Source organism: Zootoca vivipara, chromosome 15 (genome assembly GCF_963506605.1).
Source record: "Zootoca vivipara chromosome 15, rZooViv1.1, whole genome shotgun sequence".
Lineage (NCBI taxonomy): Eukaryota > Metazoa > Chordata > Lepidosauria > Squamata > Lacertidae > Zootoca > Zootoca vivipara.
The window spans coordinates 3,319,821-3,343,460 of record NC_083290.1 but is presented as its reverse complement, the minus strand read 5'-3'; the positions used below and the strand labels follow the sequence as shown (position 1 = coordinate 3,343,460).

The 23,640-nt window shown below is 48.5% G+C and overlaps 1 protein-coding gene across 1 annotated transcript in view; it reads right to left on the bottom strand.

Annotated features, from left to right (window-relative positions):
* Window positions 1-3,518: 3,518 nt before the first annotated feature.
* AKAP10 (A-kinase anchoring protein 10) overlaps window positions 3,519-23,640 on the bottom strand; it is a 32,418-nt gene continuing 12,296 nt past the window's right edge. Inside the window, exons 3-15 of the mRNA XM_035139648.2 lie at window positions 21,543-21,722; window positions 19,376-19,945; window positions 17,651-17,749; window positions 16,770-16,854; window positions 16,186-16,309; window positions 13,830-13,966; window positions 12,822-12,966; window positions 12,177-12,359; window positions 11,106-11,215; window positions 7,410-7,492; window positions 6,805-6,857; window positions 6,295-6,390; window positions 3,519-5,405 (exon numbers count right to left, since the gene is read on the bottom strand). Of these exons, the coding sequence (XP_034995539.2) occupies window positions 5,400-5,405; window positions 6,295-6,390; window positions 6,805-6,857; window positions 7,410-7,492; window positions 11,106-11,215; window positions 12,177-12,359; window positions 12,822-12,966; window positions 13,830-13,966; window positions 16,186-16,309; window positions 16,770-16,854; window positions 17,651-17,749; window positions 19,376-19,945; window positions 21,543-21,722 (1,871 nt within the window). The 3' untranslated portion in view covers window positions 3,519-5,399. The remainder of the gene's footprint in view (window positions 5,406-6,294; window positions 6,391-6,804; window positions 6,858-7,409; window positions 7,493-11,105; window positions 11,216-12,176; window positions 12,360-12,821; window positions 12,967-13,829; window positions 13,967-16,185; window positions 16,310-16,769; window positions 16,855-17,650; window positions 17,750-19,375; window positions 19,946-21,542; window positions 21,723-23,640) is intronic.

Sequence of the window (23,640 nt, the reverse complement as noted above, 5' to 3'; positions counted from 1 at the left end):
GAAGAATCATTGCTTCAACACACGTGATATTTGCTTCTTCCAGTACACTGGTATTAGTTCACCTGTCTTCCTAAGTGATGTGTAAGATTTTTTGGAGACACCATTGATGGAATCTTTCGAGGAGTTGGAGATGGCGTTTATAAGTGGTCCATGTTTCACAAGCACCCATCTAGCCCAGCCTCCTGTTCGCACAATGGCCAAACTGATTCCCCCAGTGGGAAGCCCACAAGCAGGTTCTGAGCACAAGAGCAACTCTCCCCACGCCTTGTGAATCCTCACAACTGGTATTCAGAGGCAGACTCTGATAGCGGAGGGAGAAGCTACCCTTGTGCTGCAGGAAATAAGAGCAAAACTTGAAAGCCTTTGTTAGGGAATTTTATAGGGGGGGGGGCACCCAAATGAGGCTTCATTTGGGAATCAAGAATGGCACAAATGCCCTCAAGGGGACCCCGTCTGATCCTACAACACCACTCTAGTATCGCACCAACACGAACCCCTCAAGATCAAGCCCTGTGTAATAAAGGCTCCCTTTCCTACCCTTTCTCTGTTGCCTGAGACTCTATGTAACCATATTTCTTTATGAATGAATGTATCTGTATTTCTAAATGAAACCCCCTTTTGGTACTCTGGCCAAGGGCTCTCAGGGATGCCGGGAACAGCCATAATCCTTTAAGCGAGAGGTCACGTAGCCAGGGTGGTGCTCCTCTGCATATCCATAATACATTCAGGTACCATCTCCTGCCATTCTCAACCCTCCTACGCCAGAGGCAATACACACACCTGGACCCATTGTTTTTCCCTGCCAGGTACTCAAGGATCCCCTCCCAGATACTTACTTGTACTTGCTTATCAATGTCCTGGGACATCGTGCATTGTTACCTTATGTTAATCCTGTTTAAGGTAAAGGTAAAGGGACCCCTGACCATTAGGTCCAGTCGTGACCGACTCTGGGGTTGCGCGCTCATCTCGCATTATTGGCCGAGGGAGCCGGCGTACAGCTTCCAGGTCATGTGGCCAGCATGACAAAGCTGCTTCTGGAGAACCAGAGCAGCACATGGAAACGCCGTTTACCTTCCCGCTGTAGCGGTTCCTATTTATCTACTTGCATTTTGACATGCTTTCGAACTGCTAGCTTTACCTGTATGCTAATGTCCCTTGCACCTTCCCCTTTTCTGACGTTTTACCCTGTCACAAGTGATGTATGTATGATGCTTTCAATGTGCATTATGGGATGGTGGTGGGAACTTTTAAAAGTTCTTGCAGCCCTGTTCACGGTGTTCAGTTTGGCATTGAACCTGCTGCGCAGTAATAAACCTTGCTGTTTGCTCCGGATCGTGGCTGGACTCCTTCATTTTATACTCCGCAACGGCCACAGGCCCTTGCCTGATAAGCTGGGTGGCTGAGCATTCTCGCACCCAGAATTTTGCCCTAACAACCTTGTTATCACCTTAATCCAGAGGAAGGAAGGCTCATAAATCACCCTGGTGCTGTGGTAGATTACATCATGGCCCTCCTCTGAAAGGAAGCCCTCTCTATCCTCGTGTTCCACCTCCAAGACAGCAGTTTTTATTTTCCAGTTCCAGTGAATTCTTTCTTCTGGAGTGTTACCCCCCCCATTTATTTCATGATGACTTACATCCTAAATACTCATTTTTTCCCCTGCCACCCCCACCAGCATTTATTTGCCAGTTCCTGTTTCCTGAAGGAGGAGTTTGGTCTTTAATTTCTGGCTTCCAGAGCAATGATTGTTCTAAAAATATGTGAAAAGTAGCAAATTAATGATAATGATGATGATATAATAATAAAAATGGGAGTGTGAGCTGGAAATCAGTAAACATGCACATGAACAGATTAAGAGGCAATGGCTTTACCCAGCCAGTATCAGAAAGGATGGCGCTGAAATTGTGTACTATAAGGGTAAAGGGACCCTGACCATTAGGTCCAGTCGTGACAGACTCTGGGGTTTCAGCGCTCATCTCGCATTATTGGCCGAGGGAGCCGGCGTATAGCTTCCAGGTCATGTGGCCAGCATGACAAAGCCGCTTCTGGAAAACCAGAGCAGCACATGGAAACGCCGTTTACCTTCCCTCTGTAGCGGTTCCTATTTATCTACTTGTACTTTGACGTGCTTTCGAACTGCTAGGTTGGCAGGAGCTGGGACCAAGCAACGGGAGCTCACCCCGTCACAGGGATTCGAACCGCCAACCTTCTGATCAGCAAGCCCTAGGCTCAGTGGTTTAACCACAGCACCACCTGGGTCCCTATTTGTGTACTATATATCACCATAAAATCAGGTGGGTGGCAATGAAATCTCACCACAGATTAAAAAAGAAAAAGATGGCATTATAACAGAAAAGGGGAAAAGTAGGTTATCAGTGCTGTTAGATAGATATATCCTATCAATCAATCAATCAATCAATCAATCAACCCCCCCCATAACCTTGAGTGCACACAAGATGGAAATCCCAGACAAAATAGGCTACAGTGAAAGCAACTTCCGTACATGGTATCATTTTGCTGCCCATGGGGAAGAGAATAGCGTGGTGTAGTGGTTAGTGTTTCAGAGATCCAGTGTGGTATAGTGGTTAGAGCATCACACCACAAACTGCCACTGCCTTTCTCATCCTAACTTACATCGCAGGGTTGTTGTGGAGATTAATCAAGGGTGGGGAGAACCCATGTTTGGAGAGAACCTGGAGCTTGGAGGAAAACATGGGCTATAAATGCAAACAAATAAATAAATAAAGCAAGCTAGCTTTAGGACTGCAGCATCTGTAACCTGTTTAGTGACACGTACTTGTCTTTCATTGCTACCCCCCACAATCTGCCTCGTTTTGCATCTTATGGGGTGGAGTCATCCCATAATTTTGAGAAACTCCACAAAGTACACCCCGCCAGCATAAGAAAAAGGGTCTATTTTATTCCTACCCTTCACGGATTTGCACTGCTGGCGAACCTGCACAGCCCCCACCTCCCACTGTTCGGAATGAACTAGCTCGGTTTAACAGAAGTTCATGGAATGAGTTCAAAATACCTCTGAACGACACTTAAAAGTAGTTTCCACAATTGCTGAGCAAACTGAACACAAATTAAGCTCATTATGGGGTAGAACATTGAACGGCTTGTAGTTCATTCTTTCTTACATTAAAAAAAAACACCCTCTTTAGACTGTAAAGCTTAAATATAATAACTGTTGGGGAAAAGAAATTAAAACCACACATTCTTTTGTGTGTGTGTGTGTGGATGTTTCTTAGTCTTCTTAAAGCATATTTTATACTTCAGCACATCAGCTTGTAGCATTCTGAGTTACCTTTCTGCCTATGATAATTTGGACGAGCTCGAACTGTGAACTGAAGTAAGTTTGTTTTGCAAAGGGACAAAAGTGAAACTGGATTTAACTGCTTGACTTGAACTAATTTCGTTTTTCAAATGGACTTTCCAAGTGCCCTGCTGCCTCTCACCCCCCCCCCCCGAACTTGGTAAGCAGTACTGTGTCTCTGCCCCCACTGGGAGAACAGATCCTGACCCATGGCACCTATGCAAATGAAACCAGTTGCTTGTTGTTGTCATAGACAGCTAGACGTCAGGGACTTTGAAAACTCTTGCCATTCTATTCCAAATTACCCAGCAATTGTTCCATAATCCCAATGTACTTTCTGGCCATCCTTGGATTTCAGGAAGGCAAATGTGGGAACCTTTGCGCCCCCCCCCCCAATGTTGCTGAACCACAAACTCCCACCCCATCAGTCCTGTGCATGCTGGCTGTGGCTGATAGAAGTTATACTTCAGCAACATCTAGAGAGCCAAAGGTTCGCCACCATCCCCACCTGGTTTGAAAGGGTCGATTCAGCTTTTCTAGCTGGGAACAGACAAGCAAACCTAAGGAAACGCACACACGGGAGATGGACACAAATTCATAATATTTATATATATATATATTTATATTTATATATTTTCAATCAAAACACAATTTAAATATGCTTCTTAAGTACATGAATACTTGGGCATGAGACAGTAAGGTGGTGGTACACAGTACCAAAAAACATATACACAGCTTTTTGCTTCTGGCAGACTGACAGGAGTGCCTTGCTAGGTCAGATATTGCAACAGGAGGACGACGCCTGCTTCATCCATCAAGACTTTCAAAACGCTGGAGGCAGATCCAGATTTGGGTTTTGTGTGTGTGTGTGGTTTGTTTTTTCAATAAAAAAAGTTTCTTTTGCACAGTCTTCAGCAAACAAAAGCAAAAATGGAATTGAAAAGCAAACAAACTCTTCAAACAGAAAAACATTTCAACCGGAAGACCTAAAGGAAAATAAGCACAAACACACAGACACACGGAGTGGACCCCTTCCTGAGTACTCTCAATACTCTGGGGAAACTAGTCTCCTGCTGCAGGAATAATGGAAGTGTCCCTTCAGGTTGCATGAAGATCACTTCCTATCCCTAAAGGATTGCCAGAAAATATAAGGACAATGGGCCTGCTGACTCAGAACTGGAATAATAAAAAAAAGAGGACTAGGAAAGAGAAAACCTTTTTAGTTCAAGAGGAGCATTTGCAAAGCTTGAAAACAAAAAAGAGGGTACCCAGGACACAAAGATCATTCTTTTCTGCTTGCATTTCAGTCCTTGGCAGAACATGCCCATTACAGGACGAGATGGGCAAGTGTGGAGCCATGCCTTCTCAGAAGCAAGGAATGGGCTCGGCTGAGTTAAGGGCCAAAGTGACAATGGAGAATTGGAAGTCGCTTGCAACCAACGGCCGTTCTCTGTCACTATTTTCCCCGGGAACGAGACAAATGTGAGAGAAGAGCTTCGGTTGCTATCGTATTCAGAACGCTTCAAGTAAAAAGAGAGAAAGAAAACTCAAAACGGCTCCAGGATTCTTAAAAGACTGTTTGCCGTCAATAGCTCAGCCCTCTCTGGCGGGTTAAGGTGCCCCGTGCCTTTCTGATTGCAGATATTTCTCTCTAAAAAGAAAGCACAGCTAGGAACCTACAGAGTAGGGAGGGACATGGAAATCTTTTGATGTGAACTGTGCTCCAGTTCCAAGTCATTTGGAGAAGGAATCCTTTGCAGAGGGAGCTGGTGGACCTTTTGCCAGAAACGTGTCCCTTCGATGGGGAATTTAGGGCGTATGTGCGGGAGAGAAGCAAACTGATTTGCGCTCGATGCAAGGAAGTCTTAGGCCCTCCTGCCCCCCCAAAATCTCCTGAAAAAGTTTGTTCTGAAAGGACACACATCAGTTTACAGTGCTTGGTTTCCTGTTTCAAAGGAGAAATCGGCCAACACAGTTTTCATTTTCCTTCCCCTGGGTTGGAGAGAGAAGGAGCAGAATCCACTTTATATCTTCAGAGGCAGAAAAAAACCAATATCCCCTTGTTTGGAAATGCTGAAGATCATAGCTGCGAGTGTGAGGAGAGAAAGAGAGAGAAAAAGTTGGTTTGATAAAAGTGGTGGGTGGAAAAGACACTTGGGCAAGGACATGGAAGTCTCAGGGTTTGCCCCAAACAATAGTTGCTTGGAGGGGGGGGGGGTGAAGGTCCCAGATGTTGTTGGGACTTCAGCTCCCAGCAGCAGCAGCAGCAGCAGCAATAGTAGTAGTAGTAGTAATGATATTTATACCCCACCCATCTAGCTGGGTTTCCCCAGCCACTCTGGGAGGCTCCCAAGAGAATATTAAAAACACGATGAAACGTAAGACATTAAAAACTTCCCTAAACAGGGCTGCCGTCAGATGTCTTTTAAAAGACAGATAGTTGTCTATTTCCTTGACATCTGATGGGAGGGTGTTCCACAGGGCGGGCGCCACCACCTAGAAGTCCCTCTGCCTGGTTCCCTGCAACCTCATTTCTCGCAGGAGGGAACTGCCATAACCTCAGTGTCCGGGCTGAACAATGGGGGTGGAGACGCTCCTTCAGGTATACTGGACTGAGGCCGTTTAGGGCTTGAAAGGTCAGCACCAACACTTTGAATTGTTCTCAGAAACGTACTGGGAGCCAATGTAAGTCTTTCAGGACTGGTGTTATGCCCAGTGCTCAAGGATTATGGGAGTTTGGGAGTCCAGCAACATTCCAGAGGGTCCACAGACCCCTGGCCTAGCAGGAAGCAACTCTTGTGTCCTTAAGGGGATTTGCAGGGAATTAAAATAGCAGCTAGATCTGGGATGGGGAACCTGCAGTCTTTCACAGGCATGCTGGCTGGGGCTGGGAGTTCAAATCTCCTGGAGGACACTGTCTTCGCGAAGGCACAGCCCTAAAGAACATGCAACCAGGGGAACACCCCCCTTGTTACCTTTGTGATTTTTTCTACAGCTGGGTCAGGTTGTGCCTGGTGCATGACATCATTGACAATCATCTTTGCGATCCTCCAGGCCATCTCCTCTTGAGCCTGAAAAGCAGAAAAGCAAGCGACGCTTGGGCTTAGGAAATATGCAACCCAAAAATGGCCGGGTGGATGAGAAACAAACCCACCCACCCTGCAGTTATCAGCTACCAACTACTACTAGGACAGCGGCAATCTTTTTTCCGCCCACCGAACAGCCAAGTATTTCAAATTTCCCAAGAGCAAGTTGTAACATACATAGAAGCAACCCTGTAGTCTGTCTGTAGGAGCTGCCCCAATTATTGATACTTTTTGTTGGTGTTCTGAATTCTTGCCCCCGGCACAGAGCACCCGCTTCCCTCTGATATATTCCTTGAAGCTAGCAAAAAACAGAAGGGCAGGCAGATAGACAGACACCCACACACTTGGGATTTCTGCGGCATCTTAGCAAGAGGCTAGGAGGTCTGAGGGGGGCCTTACCTCATCTGTGTTTCCTTGCACCCATTTCTTCATTGCTTGTGAAAACATGGACCCTGGATTGGGGGAATGAGAGGCAGAAATGTGACGCAGCAGCAGCAGCAAATAGATGTTATTCTAATAATTAAGTGACACTGGCAATTTTCTCTACCTAGAAACAGCCACAAGTAATAAGGGGGTTAAGAGCAACTCTGCCGAATCAGACCAACAGCCCTGCCTATTTGTGTATTCCGTTTAGGGCTTTCTTCCCAAGAAACACCCCAAAGTGATTAGCAGCATGAACAGTTAAAACACAGATGTACTGTGTGTCTAAGTCCAGCATTCAACTTCTCACCAAATGTGTTATGAAGGCAAACGGGCATCATAATTGAAGTTTGATTTTACATTTTTAACTGATTTTTCTTTTTCTTTCGTAAACAGCTAATACAGACCACTGTAGTTAGTGGTAAATAAATTGTTCCAATAATATATATTGATGAACGGCAGGCTATATACTTTATTTGATTTTTTAAAAATCGTCACCGGTGAGGGTGCTCCAAAGAGCTGCTTCGAAAAGTGTTTAGGTTGTTTTGGCATCTCTTCGAAAGATGCAGGAGAAGAGAGTTTACCTTTCGACTTCTTGACGTCGGGCTCTGGCTCGGACTCCCGGATGAACTGGCCCAGGTCACTCACTCGCCCAAACGTCATTTTTCTGCAGCAGGAGTTGGCGGGTGGAGAAAGAGAGAGAGAGAAAGACTGGAGTCATGAACTGTGGGAAGGAAGAGCCAGTCACAGCACAAGAAACCCCCCTCCCTTGGTAGCAGCATACCTCCCCCCTGCCGCATTGGCCATGATTTCACCTCAGGATTTTAAACACCTGAACAGGAGTGGGATCAGTGAAATCTCAGGGACACTTCCCATGATGTTATTAACTCAGCAGTGATTTATAATTCTTGCCATGGAAAAGCATTTTTCTTCCTTTATTTGGTTTCGCGAAATGAGTAGCATCACTATTTCTATTTTACAAACAAGAATAAACTATAAAAGAAAATAAAACAGCCCTCCCCCAACTTTTTAATGCAGAAAGCCATTGCTGAAATATCCATGTCGTCCAGGTTAGTATATTCATTCATTGATGCTTGAGATGTCATGTGTCTTAGGAAAAGCTTCCTTTTTAAGATGCCGACTCTGTTCTGGAGACTCCCTTCTCACTCTCTCTCGCTCCCATATAACTGGTGTTTCCAAACACTCTGTTGCCCACCTGCTTTTTACCCACTCAATAGTGCCATCTTTGATCTCTGCAGCACCATGAGGTCCACACCTCACATCTCCAACCCACTCCACAGGGATTTCTGCACTCTATTTCTCTTGCACCACCCTAGAACTCCTTCATTCCCCCCCCCCTTTTTCTGGTTGTGCGTCTTCATTAGATTTCTTGTCCTTGCACTCACTCATTGGTGTGGAGTTCTATAGGAAAAGTACACAAGGCTTTTGCTCCCCCAGCACACACACACACAGGAAAGCCTCAAAAAATGTTGGTAACATCCAACACTTTTTTGCATCCAGGAGTGGAAGAAAAATGAAGCTTGCTTGCATTGCCCAGATTGTCTTGCCTTGGTAATGGATTGGAGAAGAGCCAATAAACTGAAGCTCAATCCAGATCAGATGGAGGGGACTGCTAGTGGGTTGGATTAGAGGTGCCTTCCTCGTCTCCTGATGGGGTTACACTCCCTCTGAAGGAGCGGGTACAGTTTGCAGCTTGGTAGTTCTGGATCAACTGGTGGGGCTTGAGGGACGGATGGCCTCAGTGGCAAGGAAGGCCTTCCAGCAGCGAGGATAGCCTAAGCCCGCTGTCTATGCTCTGGTAACCTCTAGGTCCGCCCCCGCCACTTAATGGATCCAAATGGTTTCCACAGAGTGGTAGGGGATGCTTTATCCCATGTTGATGGCCTCTCAGCCGATTCTCTGGTGGCCCGCTGGAATGTGGAGTTAACCGGGGCCATTGACTGTTTGGCTCCGAAGCGCCCTCTCCGATTGCATGGAGCCCGGACAGCCCCGTGGTTTTCCCCAGAGCTGAGGGCGATGAAACAGTTGCTGAGACGGCTAGAGCGCCGGTGGCGGAAAACTCATTCCGAATCCGACCGAACACGGGTTAGAGCTCAACTTCAAGCCTACCAAGTGGCAATAGCGACGGTGAAGAGGACCTTCTTCACCGTTTCTATCGCATCTGCAGAAAACAGCAGCAGGAGACTGTTCCAGGTGGTTCGCAATCTATCCGAACCACCTTCGTCATCGGGGCCTGATAGGGACCCCAATATCTCCTGCAATGCTTTTGCAAAGTTTTTTGCAGATAAAGTCGCTCAGATTCGGAGGGAGGTAGACTCCACCGTGGGAGCAGGGCCGGGGCGGGAGAGTGCTAGAGTCCTGTCTAGTCATGTTTCATGGGATCAATTTCAATCTGTTACCTCCGAGGATGTGGACAGGCTGCTTGGACGAGTGAAACCAACCACCTGTCTCCTTGACCCTTGCCCATCCTGGCTAATAAAAGCTAGCCGGGAAGGGCTGGGTGATGGGCTCCACGGGGTGATAAATGCTTCCCTCTATGAGGGAGTATTCCCAGCCCCGCTGAAAGAGGCAGTCATTAAACCGCTTCTTAAAAAAACATCTTTAGATGCGGCTAATATGGCCAACTATCGCCCAGTCTCAAATCTTCCATTCTTGGGCAAGGTGATTGAACGAGTGGTTGCTGAACAACTCCAGGCACGCCTGGAAGAAGCGGACCATTTGGATCCCTTCCAATCAGGGTTCAGGCCTCATCATGGGACTGAAACTGCCTTGGTCGCACTGGTTGATGATCTCCGGCGGGCTAGAGACAAAGGTGAGAGCTGTTTCCTAGTCCTGCTGGATCTCTCAGCGGCTTTTGACACCATTGACCATAACATCCTTCTGGACCGTCTAGAGGGGTTGGGAGCTGGGGGCACTGTTATACAGTGGTTCCGCTCCTTCCTTCTGGGCTGTGTTCAGAAAGTGGTGGTGGGGGATGAGTGTTCAGACCCCTGGGCTCTCACTTGTGGGGTGCCTCAGGGTTCTGTCCTCTTCCCCCATGCTTTTTAACATCTACATGCAGCCGCTGGGAGAGATCATCAGGGGGTTTAGGCTGGGTGTTCATCAGTATGCGGACGATACCCAGCTCTACCTCTCTTTCAAATCAGAACCAGTGAAGGCGGTGAAGGTCCTGTGTGAGTGCCTGGAGGCGGTTGGAGGATGGATGGCGGCTAACAGATTGAGGTTGAATCCTGACAAGACAGAAGTACTGTTCGTGGGGGACAGGAGGCGGGCAGGTGTGGAGGATTCCCTGGTTCTGAATGGGGTAACTGTGCCCCTGAAGGACCAGGTGCGCAGCCTAGGAGTAATTTTGGACTCACAGCTGTCCATGGAGGCACAGGTCAATTCTGTGTCCAGGGCAGCTGTCTATCAGCTCCATCTGGTACGCAGGCTGAGACCCTACCTGCCTGCAGACTGTCTAGCAAGAGTGGTGCATGCTCTAGTTATCTCCCGCTTGGACTACTGCAATGCGCTCTACGTGTGGCTACCCTTGAAGGTGACTCGGAAACTACAACTAATCCAGAATGCGGCAGCTAGACTGGTGACTGGGAGTGGCCGCCGAGACCACATTACACCGGTCTTGAAAGACCTACATTGGCTCCCAGTACGTTTCCGAGCACAATTCAAAGTGTTGGTGCTGACCTTTAAAGCCCTAAATGGCCTCGGTCCAGTATACCTGAAGGAGCGTCTCCACCTCCATCATTCTGCCCGGACACTGAGGTACAGCACCGAGGGCCTTCTGGCAGTTCCCTCATTGCGAGAAGCCAAGTTGCAGGGAACTAGGCAAAGGGCCTTCTCGGTGGTGGCGCCTGCCCTGTGGAACGCCCTCCCAACAGATGTCAAAGAGGAAAACAACTACCAGACTTTTAGGAGACATCTGAAGGCAGCCCTGTTCAGGGAGGCTTTTAATGTTTAATAGACTACTGTGTTTTATTTTTCTGTTGGAAGCCGCCCAGAGTGGCTGGGGAAACCCAGCCAGATGGGCGGGGTATAAATAATAAATTATTATTATTATTATTATTATTATTATTATTATTATTGGTTAGATTATAGCTACAAAGTCAGCTCTAGGGAAAGAATCTGGGTTTTTTTTTGGAACCGCATGGGGGAAGCTGCTTTCATCACTGAAGGCCAAAGTCCAAAAATGGCTGGGAATCGCAGCATACTCCCATTTTCCCACCCTCTGCTTCCTCGCAGCAAGAGCTCCGAAGGGATCTTACCCAGCGTACGTCCGTTGGTACAGAGACTCCGGGTCCAGGCTGGCAGCATCGACTATTATTGCTTCGTCAAAGTTTTTCAGGATTTTTATATTAGCCTTTTTGAGGCCGGGCTGCAACAGAATTCCCAGGCATTATTAACTGACCCGGGGAGGAAGAGGAGAAGACGTGGGGGGTGGGGTGGGGTGGGGAAGCAAGACAGAGCTGGTGCTTTAAGAACAGGGGGCAGGGAGGAAGAAGATCCATGATGGCTGCCCATTCCTAGAAAAAACCCAAAGATGCAGAGGGATGTACACATGGCAGCAACATCCTTTTTTGGGAAGGCAGCCGCTAAAGTGTGGAACCCCCTCCCTGTGCCTTGTTTACAAATGATGCCCACAAAGGGCTTCCAAGAGTTACAAAAGTGCTTCACAAATTAGCAAGTACAGTGGTACCTTGGTTCTCAAACAACTTGGAACCCAAACACTGCAAACCCAGAAGTAAGTGTTCTGGTTTGCAAACTTTTCGGAAGCCGAACGTGCTCCGCTTTGAGTGTTACGCTTCCATTTCGAGTGTTACGCTGAGGTCTGTCCGTTTTTGCTATTTATTTTGCATTTTTGTTTTAGCGGTTCTTTTTTGTTTTGTTTTTGTGACTGTGTGGAACCCAGTTCAGCTAGTGATTGATTGATTGATTGTGTGACTGCAGTACATTGCTTATTGCTTTCATTTTATGGTCTCGTTAGAGAGTAAAATTCACGTTAAATTGCTATTTTAGGGGTTGCTTTTAACAGTCTGGAACAGATTAATCCATTTTGCATTACTTTCTATGGGAAAGTGCGCCTTGGTTTCGGAACAGACCTCCAGAACGGATCAAGTTTGAGAACCAAAGTACCACTGTAACGGCAACTGTACTTTCTGCCACCCTCACCACCCCCTCGGTCAAGCAGTCCATTCTCTCTCTCAGCCTTTGCTAAGGAAGGGGGTCAGGGAAGCAGGCTTCCAAGTGAGAGCTGATCAGACCCAAAGGAGGCGGGTGGTTGTTGTTTGTTTGTTTGTTTGTTTGTTTGTTTGTAGAGAGAGAAGCAGGACACACACCTGGGAGGAAGAAGCCATGCCATCCAGGGAGCCCATGTGGGAGTCGTGGTCAGGATGGCCACCGTGGCCATGAACAGTCGGGGCGATGCAGCCGCTGGCAAACTCGTCTCCGCGGACCGAATGGATGAGGTCATTCAAGTATTTGTAGTAAAGGTTGCTGGAGAGGAAGCTGGGAAGGAAAACCTGGAGGAGAGGGAAGACACCCCAGGGGACAGCACATTTAGAACCAGAAGGATGCAGCTCAGGGGGGGGGGGGGCACTTGGCTCTGCAGGCAGGAGGTGCCAGGATCAACCCCCAGCATCTCCAGGGAAGAAAAGGATCAAGGAACAGCAGATGGGAAAGGCCCCTGTCTGCCTGAAAACCAGAAGATCTGCTGCCAGGGAGAGCAAAAGGGCATGGGCTTCCAATGCTCCTATTTAAAACCAGTCCTTTATTCAGAACAATGAGGGCTGTAATCTTGCTTCATTTTTTAGAGGAAAGGCCTTAGCTCAGCAGTAGAGCACCCACTTTGCTGCAGTTTCAGGCTTGAATTGCCAGATGAACATGCTTGTTTTAAAATCAACACCCGGTTTCAGAGATTTTCCTCCAAAAGATTTAAAAAAAGAGGGGCTGAGGAGGAGAGAGGACGAGAGCTATTTCCTCACCTTCTCCATGGTGGTCCAGGCTTGCCGCAACGGAGTGGTGAAACAGTTGGGGAGTGGTCCTCCTTCCCTGCAAATGTTGGATTCTATCTCCAGTCTGACAGGGTCATCGAATCCTAGAGGATGGGTGGCTTGGAGGGAGAAGTACCTGCAGCCACAGAGGAGGACGAGGCAGAAAAGAACAAAGGAGGGGGGGAAAACAACAATGGTGATTAGGGCTGGGCGATAACTGGGTTTCAATATTGCGATATATCACCAGCTAAACATCGTGATATATCAATATATCACAATATTTGAAATAAGGAAGGAACTGTATACAGTAGTTTCATCCTTACTTCAGACATTGTGGTAGATTGCAAGGTTTAACTGGTGATATTGTGAGGTTTAGCTGCTGATACCATTGCAGTGTTTAGCTGGTGAGTTATCACAATGTTGAAAACCAGATACCGTCTACCTTACAACAATTATCGCAATGTGAACTTCAAACCAGTTTTGGACGATATATCATCGCCCAGCCCTAATGCTGAGGAGGTGAAGTTTCAAAAAAAGTCGGACTCCACGGGTCCCACACCTCTGACCCAATGGTAAAGTCCCTCTTTCACACTCAGGCAGAAGCAAAAGGCCCAATTTGCTAGCTGCTGAATTGCAGCTCAGCAACTGCCCCTCTCTTTCTATCCCAGACAACAGAAAAGGCCAGCTCTTGTTTCTGTTCCCTGAAGTGGAAGCCTAGGGTGTTAAGTAAGAGTTCTCTCCCCACTCTCACCAACCCCTTCCTGATGGAATGCTGTCAAGTTTCCCCTTCCCGTCCCAGCAGTCACCATGAAGACTAGAAACTTGGAAACATTTTAAGCTTTGAGATTCTCTGGGTCCTGCCTTGCTGTGCCCAAAATATTTAACCTCTGCAGTCAGTTAAGGTTAAGGGCTGAGGGTCTGATGCTTGCTGGGTTAGAAAGCCTTGGTCAAGAGAAGAGAGCCAAGGCAGGCAGGCAAATTCCCAGGCACGGGACTCACTTGTCATATAAGATCATGGCATCGTTCTGGGCCTCCTGTCCGTCGTACTGGCCCTCTTTGGCGGCCAGCTGAGACTGGAAGTTATCCGCCGCCAGCCAGAACTGCAAGATGTTAACGGCATCTTCTTTCTCCATGAACTGGGAAACGAAATTAAAGCTGTGAGCAGGGATATTCTCCCAGTTTCTTCTAGGAAGTAGCTTGCTGCCGGCATCATTTTAAAGATGTAGAAACAAGACTTAAGGCAGGAAACTTTTGTCATCCCAAAGGCCAATTTCAATTCTGGGCAGCCTTTTGAGGGCCACTTGCTGGGGGTGGGTGGGGCCAGAGACACAAGGGAGTGGAGCAACAGATGTAGATTTTACCGTTGTGCAATTAGCTAGTTTCTACAGCCACCCACACCCTCTCTGTCCTCTACATAGGGAAGCAAGAGGCATGTTAGAGTTCAAGGGCACATTTCCAGCCAGGCAAAACTACTCCAGGAGGGTGAAAGGAAGGGCCATTGAAGGGGTGTGGACTGGGAAAAGTTCCATGGGCCAGAGAGAAAGGCCTTTTGGCCCCCTGGTCCTGAGGTTGCTCATCCCCGACTGAGGACTCGTTCAGGCTCCTGAAACAGGATTTGCACAACAGAACATCCTTCTGCTTGGCAGAACCAGCACAATCCTTCACCATGAAGGGCAGGAGAGATATTGTTTTAAAGAAACAAACAAGGGGGATGTTCCACTGTGCCATCTTCGGAGCGAAAACCGAAACGATGGAAACCTCAGGACTTGAATTCCAAGCTGACAACCTAGGAAACCTGCTCGGCAGATCCAGGCGAGGGCACGGGAGGGGTGGGGGAGCCGCACAAAAGGGTGCTCAGTAGCAGCCTAGGCTGCAGAGAGAAGAGGCCTATAAATATACTTGACATCTCTCCAGGGCTTTTTGCAACACTACTTCTTGACTTCTTGCTTAAAAATAACCACGGCTTTGCAGCCGTGTATTTAGCATCTAGGGGTGTTTTTGCACCTTTCTTATGTCGAGTTGACAAGGAATCTATATTGGAGGAGAATGCAATATAGATGGAAAAAAACCAGAAGACTCACACTATCTGATGCAACCTTGCAGCACCTCCTGTTCCCACTGCCTCTGATCACTGGCTCTGATCAGAACCAATGAAGGCGGTGAAGGTCCTGTGTGAGTGTCTGGAGGCGGTTGGAGGATGAATGGCAGATAACAGATTGAGATTGAATCCTGACAAGACAGAGGTACTGTTCGTGGGGGACAGGAGGTGGGCGGGTGTGGGGGACTCCCTGGTCCTGAATGGGGTAACTGTGCCCCTGAAGGACCAGGTGCGCAGCCTGGGAGTCATTTTGGACTCACAGCTGTCCATGGGTGCGCAGGTCAATTCTGTGTCCAGGGCAGCTGTTTATCAGCTCCATCTGGTACGCAGGCTGAGTCCCTACCTGCCCGCGGACTGTCTTGCCAGAGTGGTGCATGCTCTAGTTATCTCTTGCTTGGACTACTGCAATGCGCTCTACGTGGGGCTACCTTTGAAGGTGACCCGGAAACTACAACTAACCCAGAATGCGGCAGCTAGACTGGTGACTGGGAGCGGCCACCGAGACCACATAACACCAGTCCTGAAAGACCTACATTGGCTCCCAGTACGTTTCCAAGCAGAATTCAAAGTGTTGGTGTTGACCTTTAAAGCCCTAAATGGCCTCGGTCCAGTATACCTGAAGGAGCGTCTCCACCCCCATCGTTCTGCCTGGACACTGAGGTCCAGCGCTGAGGGTCTTCTGGCGGTTCCCTCGCTACGAGAAGCCAAGTTACAGGGAACCAGGCAGAGGGCCTTCTCGGTAGTGGCACCCGCCCTGTGGCACGCCCTCCCACCAGATGTCAAAGAAAACAACAATTACCAGACCTTTAGAAGGCATCTCAAGGCAGCCCTGTTTAGGGAAGCTTTTAATGTTTGATTTCTGTATTTTAATGTTTTGTTGGAAGCCGCCCAGAGTGGCTGGGGGAATTATTATTATTATTATTATGGCTGATGGGAGCTGGAGGTCCTATAGCACCCAGACAGCCCCAGGGTGGGGATTCAGTGTGGAGGGTGATAGCGGAAAGGAAGGATTCAACGTTCCCAGCCCCACCATGGCTTTTACAGGTGGCAAAGGCCTGATGAGTGCCCAAACAGGGCCTGAGGGCTGATGCCACTTGGCCTTTCTTCCCTTTCTGAGAAATGGGAGCAAGGGTCGCCCACTCCCCCACAGTGGTTAGGGAGGCAAATCCAGTCAAGCCGTCAAGGGTGGCTCGTCTTACACTTGGCAGAAATAGGGGCAGAGCTCTTGCCAAGAAGAAAAGGGAGAAGCCGCCTCACCTCGGAGAAATAGAAGAGGGCGGATTCGCAGAAGAGGATGTCGGCCAGGTAGACCGTCCCACTGGTCAGCACCTCAATCTGGTATTTGCAGAAGTGGTGGCTCCGCAAGAATTCGCTAAAGTGCCTGTCCGAGGGGGAGGAGGAGACGGAGACAGAGACAGGGGGGGGGATCTCATTAGGAGCGGGGAGGGGGGAGACTCCAGCTCAGCAGTGTGCAAGGCACCAAGGTGCACAGGAAGCTGGCTGGGTAGGTTCAAGGCTGAAGTGCTGGGACTGGAGCCCTGAGGGTCTGGGATACAGCCCTGGTACAATGGAGCTCAGTCAGAGCAGCGAAGAAGCCTTAGAAGCAGGCCAGATGCTGACCGAGCCCCATCTTGAAGCTCCCAGGGAAGATCTGCTCTCTGGTCTGACCAACGGAGGGCTGCTGGGGGCTCCTTTAACCACAGGACTGCCCCCCCTCACCAGCTCTGCCCAGGGGCTTCTCCTTGGCTGCCCCCACCTGGGAAGAGCAGTCAGGTGCTCAGAATATAAAGCACCCTACACTTATTATTCTTATTCTTGTTCCAAAAATAGGGTGAACTTACTCTTGTTCCATGGCATTAAACACTATTGCCTGTGCCAAGACGAAGCAGTTTGGGTCCACCTGTCCGTCTTCCCCACAAATCTTTGCTGTAAGGTCAGCAGATCACATATCAAAGTTAGTGGCACTGTATGCATTCTGCGGTACGGACAGACAGTGCAGAAATTTATTAGTTGTGCATATCTATGGCAGAAATATAGAAGTGGTTAGAATACTTTTATATTCTTCTATTATTATTATTATTATTATTATTATTATTATTATTATTATTATTATTATTTATCATCCCACTGTTTCCCCAGAGCCCAGGACTTGAGGCAGCTCACAAAAATTAAAAACTAGCATGGATAAAACACAGATAGCTGAAAACAACAGGAAGAATAGTAGACTATAATTAACTACTACACTATTTAGAATTAAACTGTAACGGAATGAGAACGACGTAAAAGCCAATCTGTTAAAATATAGATAGTAAAAACAGAGGAGCCCTATTGAAAGCCCTTTCCTTAAAAACAGTCAGTTCCGCAAAGCCGCCCTATGGGGGAATAAAACAGTCTTCACTTGCCAGCAGGACAAAGGAGGAGCCAGTCTGGCTTTTCTAGGGAGGGAGTTCCAAAGCCTGGGAGCAGCCACTGAGAAGGCCCTCTCCCGCGTCCTCACCAAGCAGGTCTGTGAGGGTGGAGGGACTGAGAATGGAGACCCCCCCCCAAAGCTCTCACAGCCTGAGTGGGTTCATATGGGAGAATCAGATAGCCTGGGCCCAAATCATAATAAGGGTTGGACTATGGATTGCATGCAGCCTCTCTCAAAGAGATCCCTGGGGCTCGTCTCTCGGGAGCAATGAGACCACCATTTCCAAGGAAGACACACATGCCTGCTCCTTACCCACTATATCGTTTCTCATCAGCTCTGTGATTGGTATGGGTTTAGCAGCATCGGGAGATATATATTTGGTAAAAATTGTAACTGCATCCTGCTCTATACCTAAAAAGAAAGGGGGGGAAACAAAGAGTGAAGGCGGTGGCATGATAAACATGAGGCGTGACTGGGTAGCAGTTGGACCAGCAAGCTCCTTTCCCCCCTTAGAAATGGTTCCTCAACATAGGAAGCTGCCTTTCACTGAGTCAGATCGCCGAGTTCATCTTCCTCTGTATGGTTTACACCAGGCATCCCCAAACTGCGGCCCTCCAGATGTTCTGGCCTACAACTCCCATGATCCCTAGCTAACAGGACCAGTGGTCAGGGATGATGGGAATTGTAGTCCAAAACATCTGGAGGGCCGAAGTTTGAGGATGCCTGGTTTACACCAATTGGCAGCAGCAGTAGCTCCCCTCCTGGATTTCAGCCATGGGCTCTCCCCCAGCCCTTACCTGGAGAAGCTGGGGATCGAACCAGGAACTTTCTGCATGCAAGTTTTGTATTCTTCCCCTAAAAGCAAAGTAAGGATCTAGTCCTTATGGTTCTGAATAAAATCATTGGCCTCCCCGGCTCACTACTGTCTGCACTGACTGGCAACAGCTCTCCAGAGTTTAAGAGAAGGAAGTTAAGAGCTGCACAGCTGGGTTTTATGCACCTGGCTGGAATTTTGGATTGGCAGTTTGGAAACAATAAGCACACCCATGTTGCATGGTGTCAGGGGACCTTCCTACAGGGAACCTCCCCCCACCCTGTTGACCAGCTCTTCGTCCAGTGCGAGCAGCAGCAGTGGGTCATGTGGGGGGAATGAGGAAGTTAGCGGTACGGAGGTGGCAAGGCTCAGTGGTGTTGGAGAGCCTTTGTGCCGCCTTGACCAAGAGGTGGAGGGGAACAGGCAGCCACTTCTGGCGCCCGAATCCTGTTGCGTGACCAGCGTAAGAGTTTGGGCACCCCGAAACGCCTCCTCTCAACCTTAAGTTTAGCGGCGCACCTTAATTCAGGTGCCGGAAGGGGCTGCCTGTTCCCCTCTACCTCTTGGTCAAGGCGGCGCAAAGGCTCTCCAACATCACTGAGCCTTGCCACCTCCATACCGCTAACTTCCTCATTCCCCTGACCCACTGCTGCTGCTCTCACTGGGCGAAGAGCTGGTCAAGAGGATGGGGGGGGGGAGGTTCCCTGACACATGGCAAGCTGGCTTTCCAAGTTAAGGAGCCTTTCAGAAGTGGTTTGGGATACCACCCCTTCCTAAAAACTACAGTCAGCAAACTTCCTGGATGACCACACTGTTTTCTCCCTCTGTTGTTTCTGTTGGCAGCTCCTTGGGGCATGCGCCTATTGGTCTTACTTCTTATTCTTTATATGCAGGAACCTATGGCTCTCTAGGTATTACTTATTCACACCGATTCAAAGCATTTATGCCCCCACTCTTTAGTTAGAGAGGCTCCCAGGCCAATGAAAAACAATGCAGTCCCCAGTATACAATCTTAAAAAGACCTGGCACAAAAGGAAAGGGGGGTGGGGAAGGGGGAAAAAATTTCCAAGAGGAAAAAAAAATCAAAGCAAGAACTCCTCAGCAGTTTTCCTTCCATATAGCGTCCCTATCATTTCCCAGCAGGAAAGTGACTAGATATTTCTGCACCCTGAGCAAGGTGCGTTCAGAAGATATACTGGCCTTCACGGCCAGGAAGCACTTACTTTTCATGAGTTTTCCTGACAAGTCCTTTAGTGCAAAGGAGGGACTGTTTCTATTGGATACGGAGACTTTGGAAGGGTCTTGAGGTTCTTCCGGAGCAGGACAGTCCTCTGCTCCAGACCCCCCAAGCCCGAGACGGGCCTTGCCAGCAGCAGCAGCACCTTGGCAAAGCAGCAAACGGTTCTGAAGGCTCAGTGCCTGGCCGTTCAGTTCGGTGGCGGGCAGCCTGGCAGGCGAGGGCTGGGCCGGACCACAGTCCTCCAGGCGCCTGCTGAGCAACTCGGAGGAAGACGATGCCGACGCTGCGTTCTCCAGCTGCTTGGAGGAAGGGGAGACCGGCTCAGCCAAGGAGCTGTGCTTGACGGTGTTCAGGCTGTGTGCTCTGATGCGGGACCACGTGGTGGAGTGGAAGCTCTCCGCCTCCAGCCAGAACCGGACCAGGTGCTCCATGCGGCGCAGCTCCATGAACTGGATGAAATAGGGGAGGCCGACGGCGTCCCGGAGGACTTGCTCAAGCGTCTTGGAAAGGCTGGATTTGGTCTCTTGAGCCTGATAATCCAGACAGGATCGGCCTAAAGCAGAGGTGGGCAGGCGGGGGGTGGGGAATAGACAAGAAAGATGCTTCTAGGTCAGAGGCTGGGTGCGGGGGGGGGGGGGAAGAGACTTACGGTGCATCACCACTGTAATTTATTACCTACCCTTCATCCTAATGTCCCAGGGTGGGTTACAACATTAAAATACAATATTAAAACTGATAAAAACAACTTACAATCATAAAAATAAGGTGGGTGCTAAGAATAAACACCTCAAGCGTTAAAGAAGGAGGCCCTCTGGCACCTCCCCCCCCCCAGCTTCAGAGGGTGATGGAACAACCAAGAGGGCCTCCTCTGTTGATCTTGGCACCTGGCCAAGATCTGTAGGGAAGGAGGTGGTCTTTCAGGTGTTTGGGAGCCCAAGTCATTTATATAACAGATATCGGACCATCACTGTGCAGGGCTGCTTTACATCAAGCTTCACAACCTGCAGATGATTTGAACCACAACTTCCATCAGCCACAGCACGGCCGTACGTTGTAGTCCAGAATATCTGGAGGGCACCATGTTGGCAAAGGCTGCTTTGCAGAGTTAAAGGGCAGCTCCTTGCAGTCCGCAATGGAGCCATCTGCCCCTGCTGCTTGCTTACAAATAAAACCACTTCGGTCTGTCAAGTGGTTTGTTTTTTTAGTTGACACGCCACCTGATGTCAAATGAGGAATTAGGGCTATCACTGCTAAATAACAAAAATGTGTACAATTAACTGACTTAAGTGTCTTTTAATCAATCGACTAAATTGGCACCTGAGTAAAAACAGTAAGCAAAAGATACCTTCCCCTCTGCCTGTCTCTCTCTCTCTACATGTCAGAGATGGGGGAAGGTCTCTTCTGAGGCTGCCATTTGTAGATTTTGGGGGGGATTTGTGATAACACAGTATAATTTGTTTTTAAAGGATCTGTCCAATGAATTAATCAGGACAACTTTTTTTTTAAATCAACTGACTAATCTATTGATGCCAAGGTCACACCATTAAGGCATTTAAATATTCCTTAACTAAGTAATACTAGTTACAGGTAGGTAGCCGTGTTGGTCTGGATCGAAGTAAAATAAAAAAATTCCTTCAGTAGCACCTTAAAGACCAACTAAGTTTTTATTTTGGTATGAGCTTTCGTGTGCATGAAGAAGTGTGCATGCACACGAAAGCTCATACCAAAATAAAAACTTAGTTGGTCTTTAAGGTGCTACTGAAGGAATTTTTTTATTTTAAGTAATACTACTAAGGTTTCTTTTGCGACACAGCAGGGGAAGGCATAGATAAATCTACAACTGAACGGGGCTTGTACTCATCTTAAGGAGGAAAAGGCCACTGTTAAGATTTCCTTGCTCATCCCTGATGACGTAACTTTGAAAAAGAACCTAGGCCAGCGCATCCTTAGCTCTTGCCAATTGCAGCCGAATCAACCACCTACAGCTGGAATGGCTGGAACTGTACAACTCTGCCAGCCCTGAGCATTGGGGCTGGGGCTGACGAGAGATGGCAGCCCGAGAACATGTGAAAAGCCACAGGTTCCCCATTCAACGCCAAGGAAAGGTGCCCCTGCCCTCCAGATGAAGCAAGGAAGAAGCCAAGGCTTACCAAGGTCTCCAAAGTGCGCAGCCTCCATGTGGCTGGGCTGCTTTTTAAGAGCCGCTGTGCGGCTGCTCGAGGACTCCATGTTGGCAGAGATGGCGTTGATGGCCACGTGGCTTGGTCCGGCGGCCTCCAGCAAGGCATGGTTCCGGGTGCTTCTCTGCGGGGAATGTACTGGCACTGCAGCTGGAAGAGGGAGGAGAAGGGGAGGAGAAGGGAGGAACTGGGTTGCTGGGGGTTTTTTTTTTGGCTTTGTCCCCCACCAGAAGGGACACCTTGTTCAGCACTGTTCAGCCAATTGCACCTTGTTCAGCACCCCAAACTACGTCCACGTGGTTTAAATCAGAGATCGGGAACCTGTAGCCCTCCAGATATTGAGTCCAGCTCCCATCATCCCATAACTTGTGGTCATGCTGGACAGGACTGATGAGAGCTGGATCCAAAAAATTTCTGGGCAGCCTGGTTTGAGCAAATGCTAGTTAGCACACAGTATGGAAACCAGTTTCTTCAATCCACAGAAGAAGTGCTTCTTGAATCAGACTGCAATGTACATAATTGTTTAATGCAGGAATGGCTGACTTTGATGCAAAGTACGAAAAAAATGCTCTAGATAATGAGCATATAAGCAAACTGTTGCAGCTTGGAGAGTCAGGTGCCAAAGAACCCACTGTAAACATGCCCTGACGCAAGTCACAAGGACCTTCAGGAGTGGGGGAAATGAGCCCCAGGGACCAAACGCAGCCCTTGAGACTCGCCCCCCCCTGCACCCTTCTTGGGTGCTTTTGCCTGACTGGGACAGAGTGTCCTTCCAGTCTGAAAATGCTTCTCTGCTTGCTTGGATGGAGGAGAGAGAGAAAGGGGTGTTTTGAGTGTGTGCAGAAACTAGCCTACTGCACAAAGCTCATAATCTATTTTGTTGCTCTGCCCACTTTTGCCTCTGGCGTCCCACCTGACCAACATGCGGCCCCTGGAAGCGAGAGCAGAAGAAAATGCGGCCTTCGGGCTGCAAAATGCTCCCATCTCCTCCTGTAGTTAATCTTGGGGCAGAGAGTGAAATTAGCAAGGCAACTGGAATGTTTTAACAGGCAGAAGGGGAGCACATTAAGGTTGTGCCAATTTGACAGAGATAAGCAACAGAAGCAGAGAAAATACTGTTCAGCTCAGCTCTACCCTCCTGTCCCCGACAGCAAAAGCAACACACACACACCAACACACGGATTGCTTGCGGAAAGCAGTAAAAAGACTGTGCTGATGACACAGAATGGCTGAAAAATAGAAAGAGAACCCGGATAATGGGGCTTAGGGTACCCAGTTAAGGCTAATCCTCCTAATCTTTTGAGGATTACCAACATTTTGAAGGAACTCAATGCTGACTAAACACAAAATGAAGGAAATTTTCGGTACCGGAGAGCAGGAAGAGCTTTAAGTTCCAATGTGATCTGAGAAGCCGGGCAAAGGAGCCTTCTTGCTGAACATTGTTTGGCACTGCAATGGGTCCTGATTCTGCAAACGCTATGCCAAGAGGGAGGGGAATAGGAATTCCTGAGGCATTTATTCAGGGTAGTCTACTGGAGACCTGAATCCAGTCCTGAAGCAATTTCAGCTTTTGCGGTAAGAAGATTGCACATTGCTACACACATGTAAATTCCGAGGAATAAGAATCTCCATATTTTTATTATTATTACAGGATCGAAAGAGATGAAAAGGGACGCAGAATATCGATGTCAATATTTCTATGTCTTGTGTTCTATGCAGGTAGGAAAGGTGTCCGTCCTGGAGGGGGCTCTCAAATGCTTGCGGGTGCTGGCATCAGGCCTGGATCCAGAGCCAGGGAAGTCTTAGTACAAAATTTACTGTAGAGTTTGCCCATTCAAGTTTGTTTGCATGGCAGCACACTCTTGGGCGCTCAGGCAACTCAACCTGGTGCCTGCCAGATCTTTTGGACCACTGCTCCCATCGGCATCAGACGACCATGTTGGCTGGCGCTGATGGGAACTATAGTTCAAACTGCAGAGAGGAGAAGGCTAGCTTGGGGGATTGGGTGACCTCAAAGGAGAGAGGCAAGCCACCCTGCTATACAACCCTCTTACTAAGATCAGGTGGG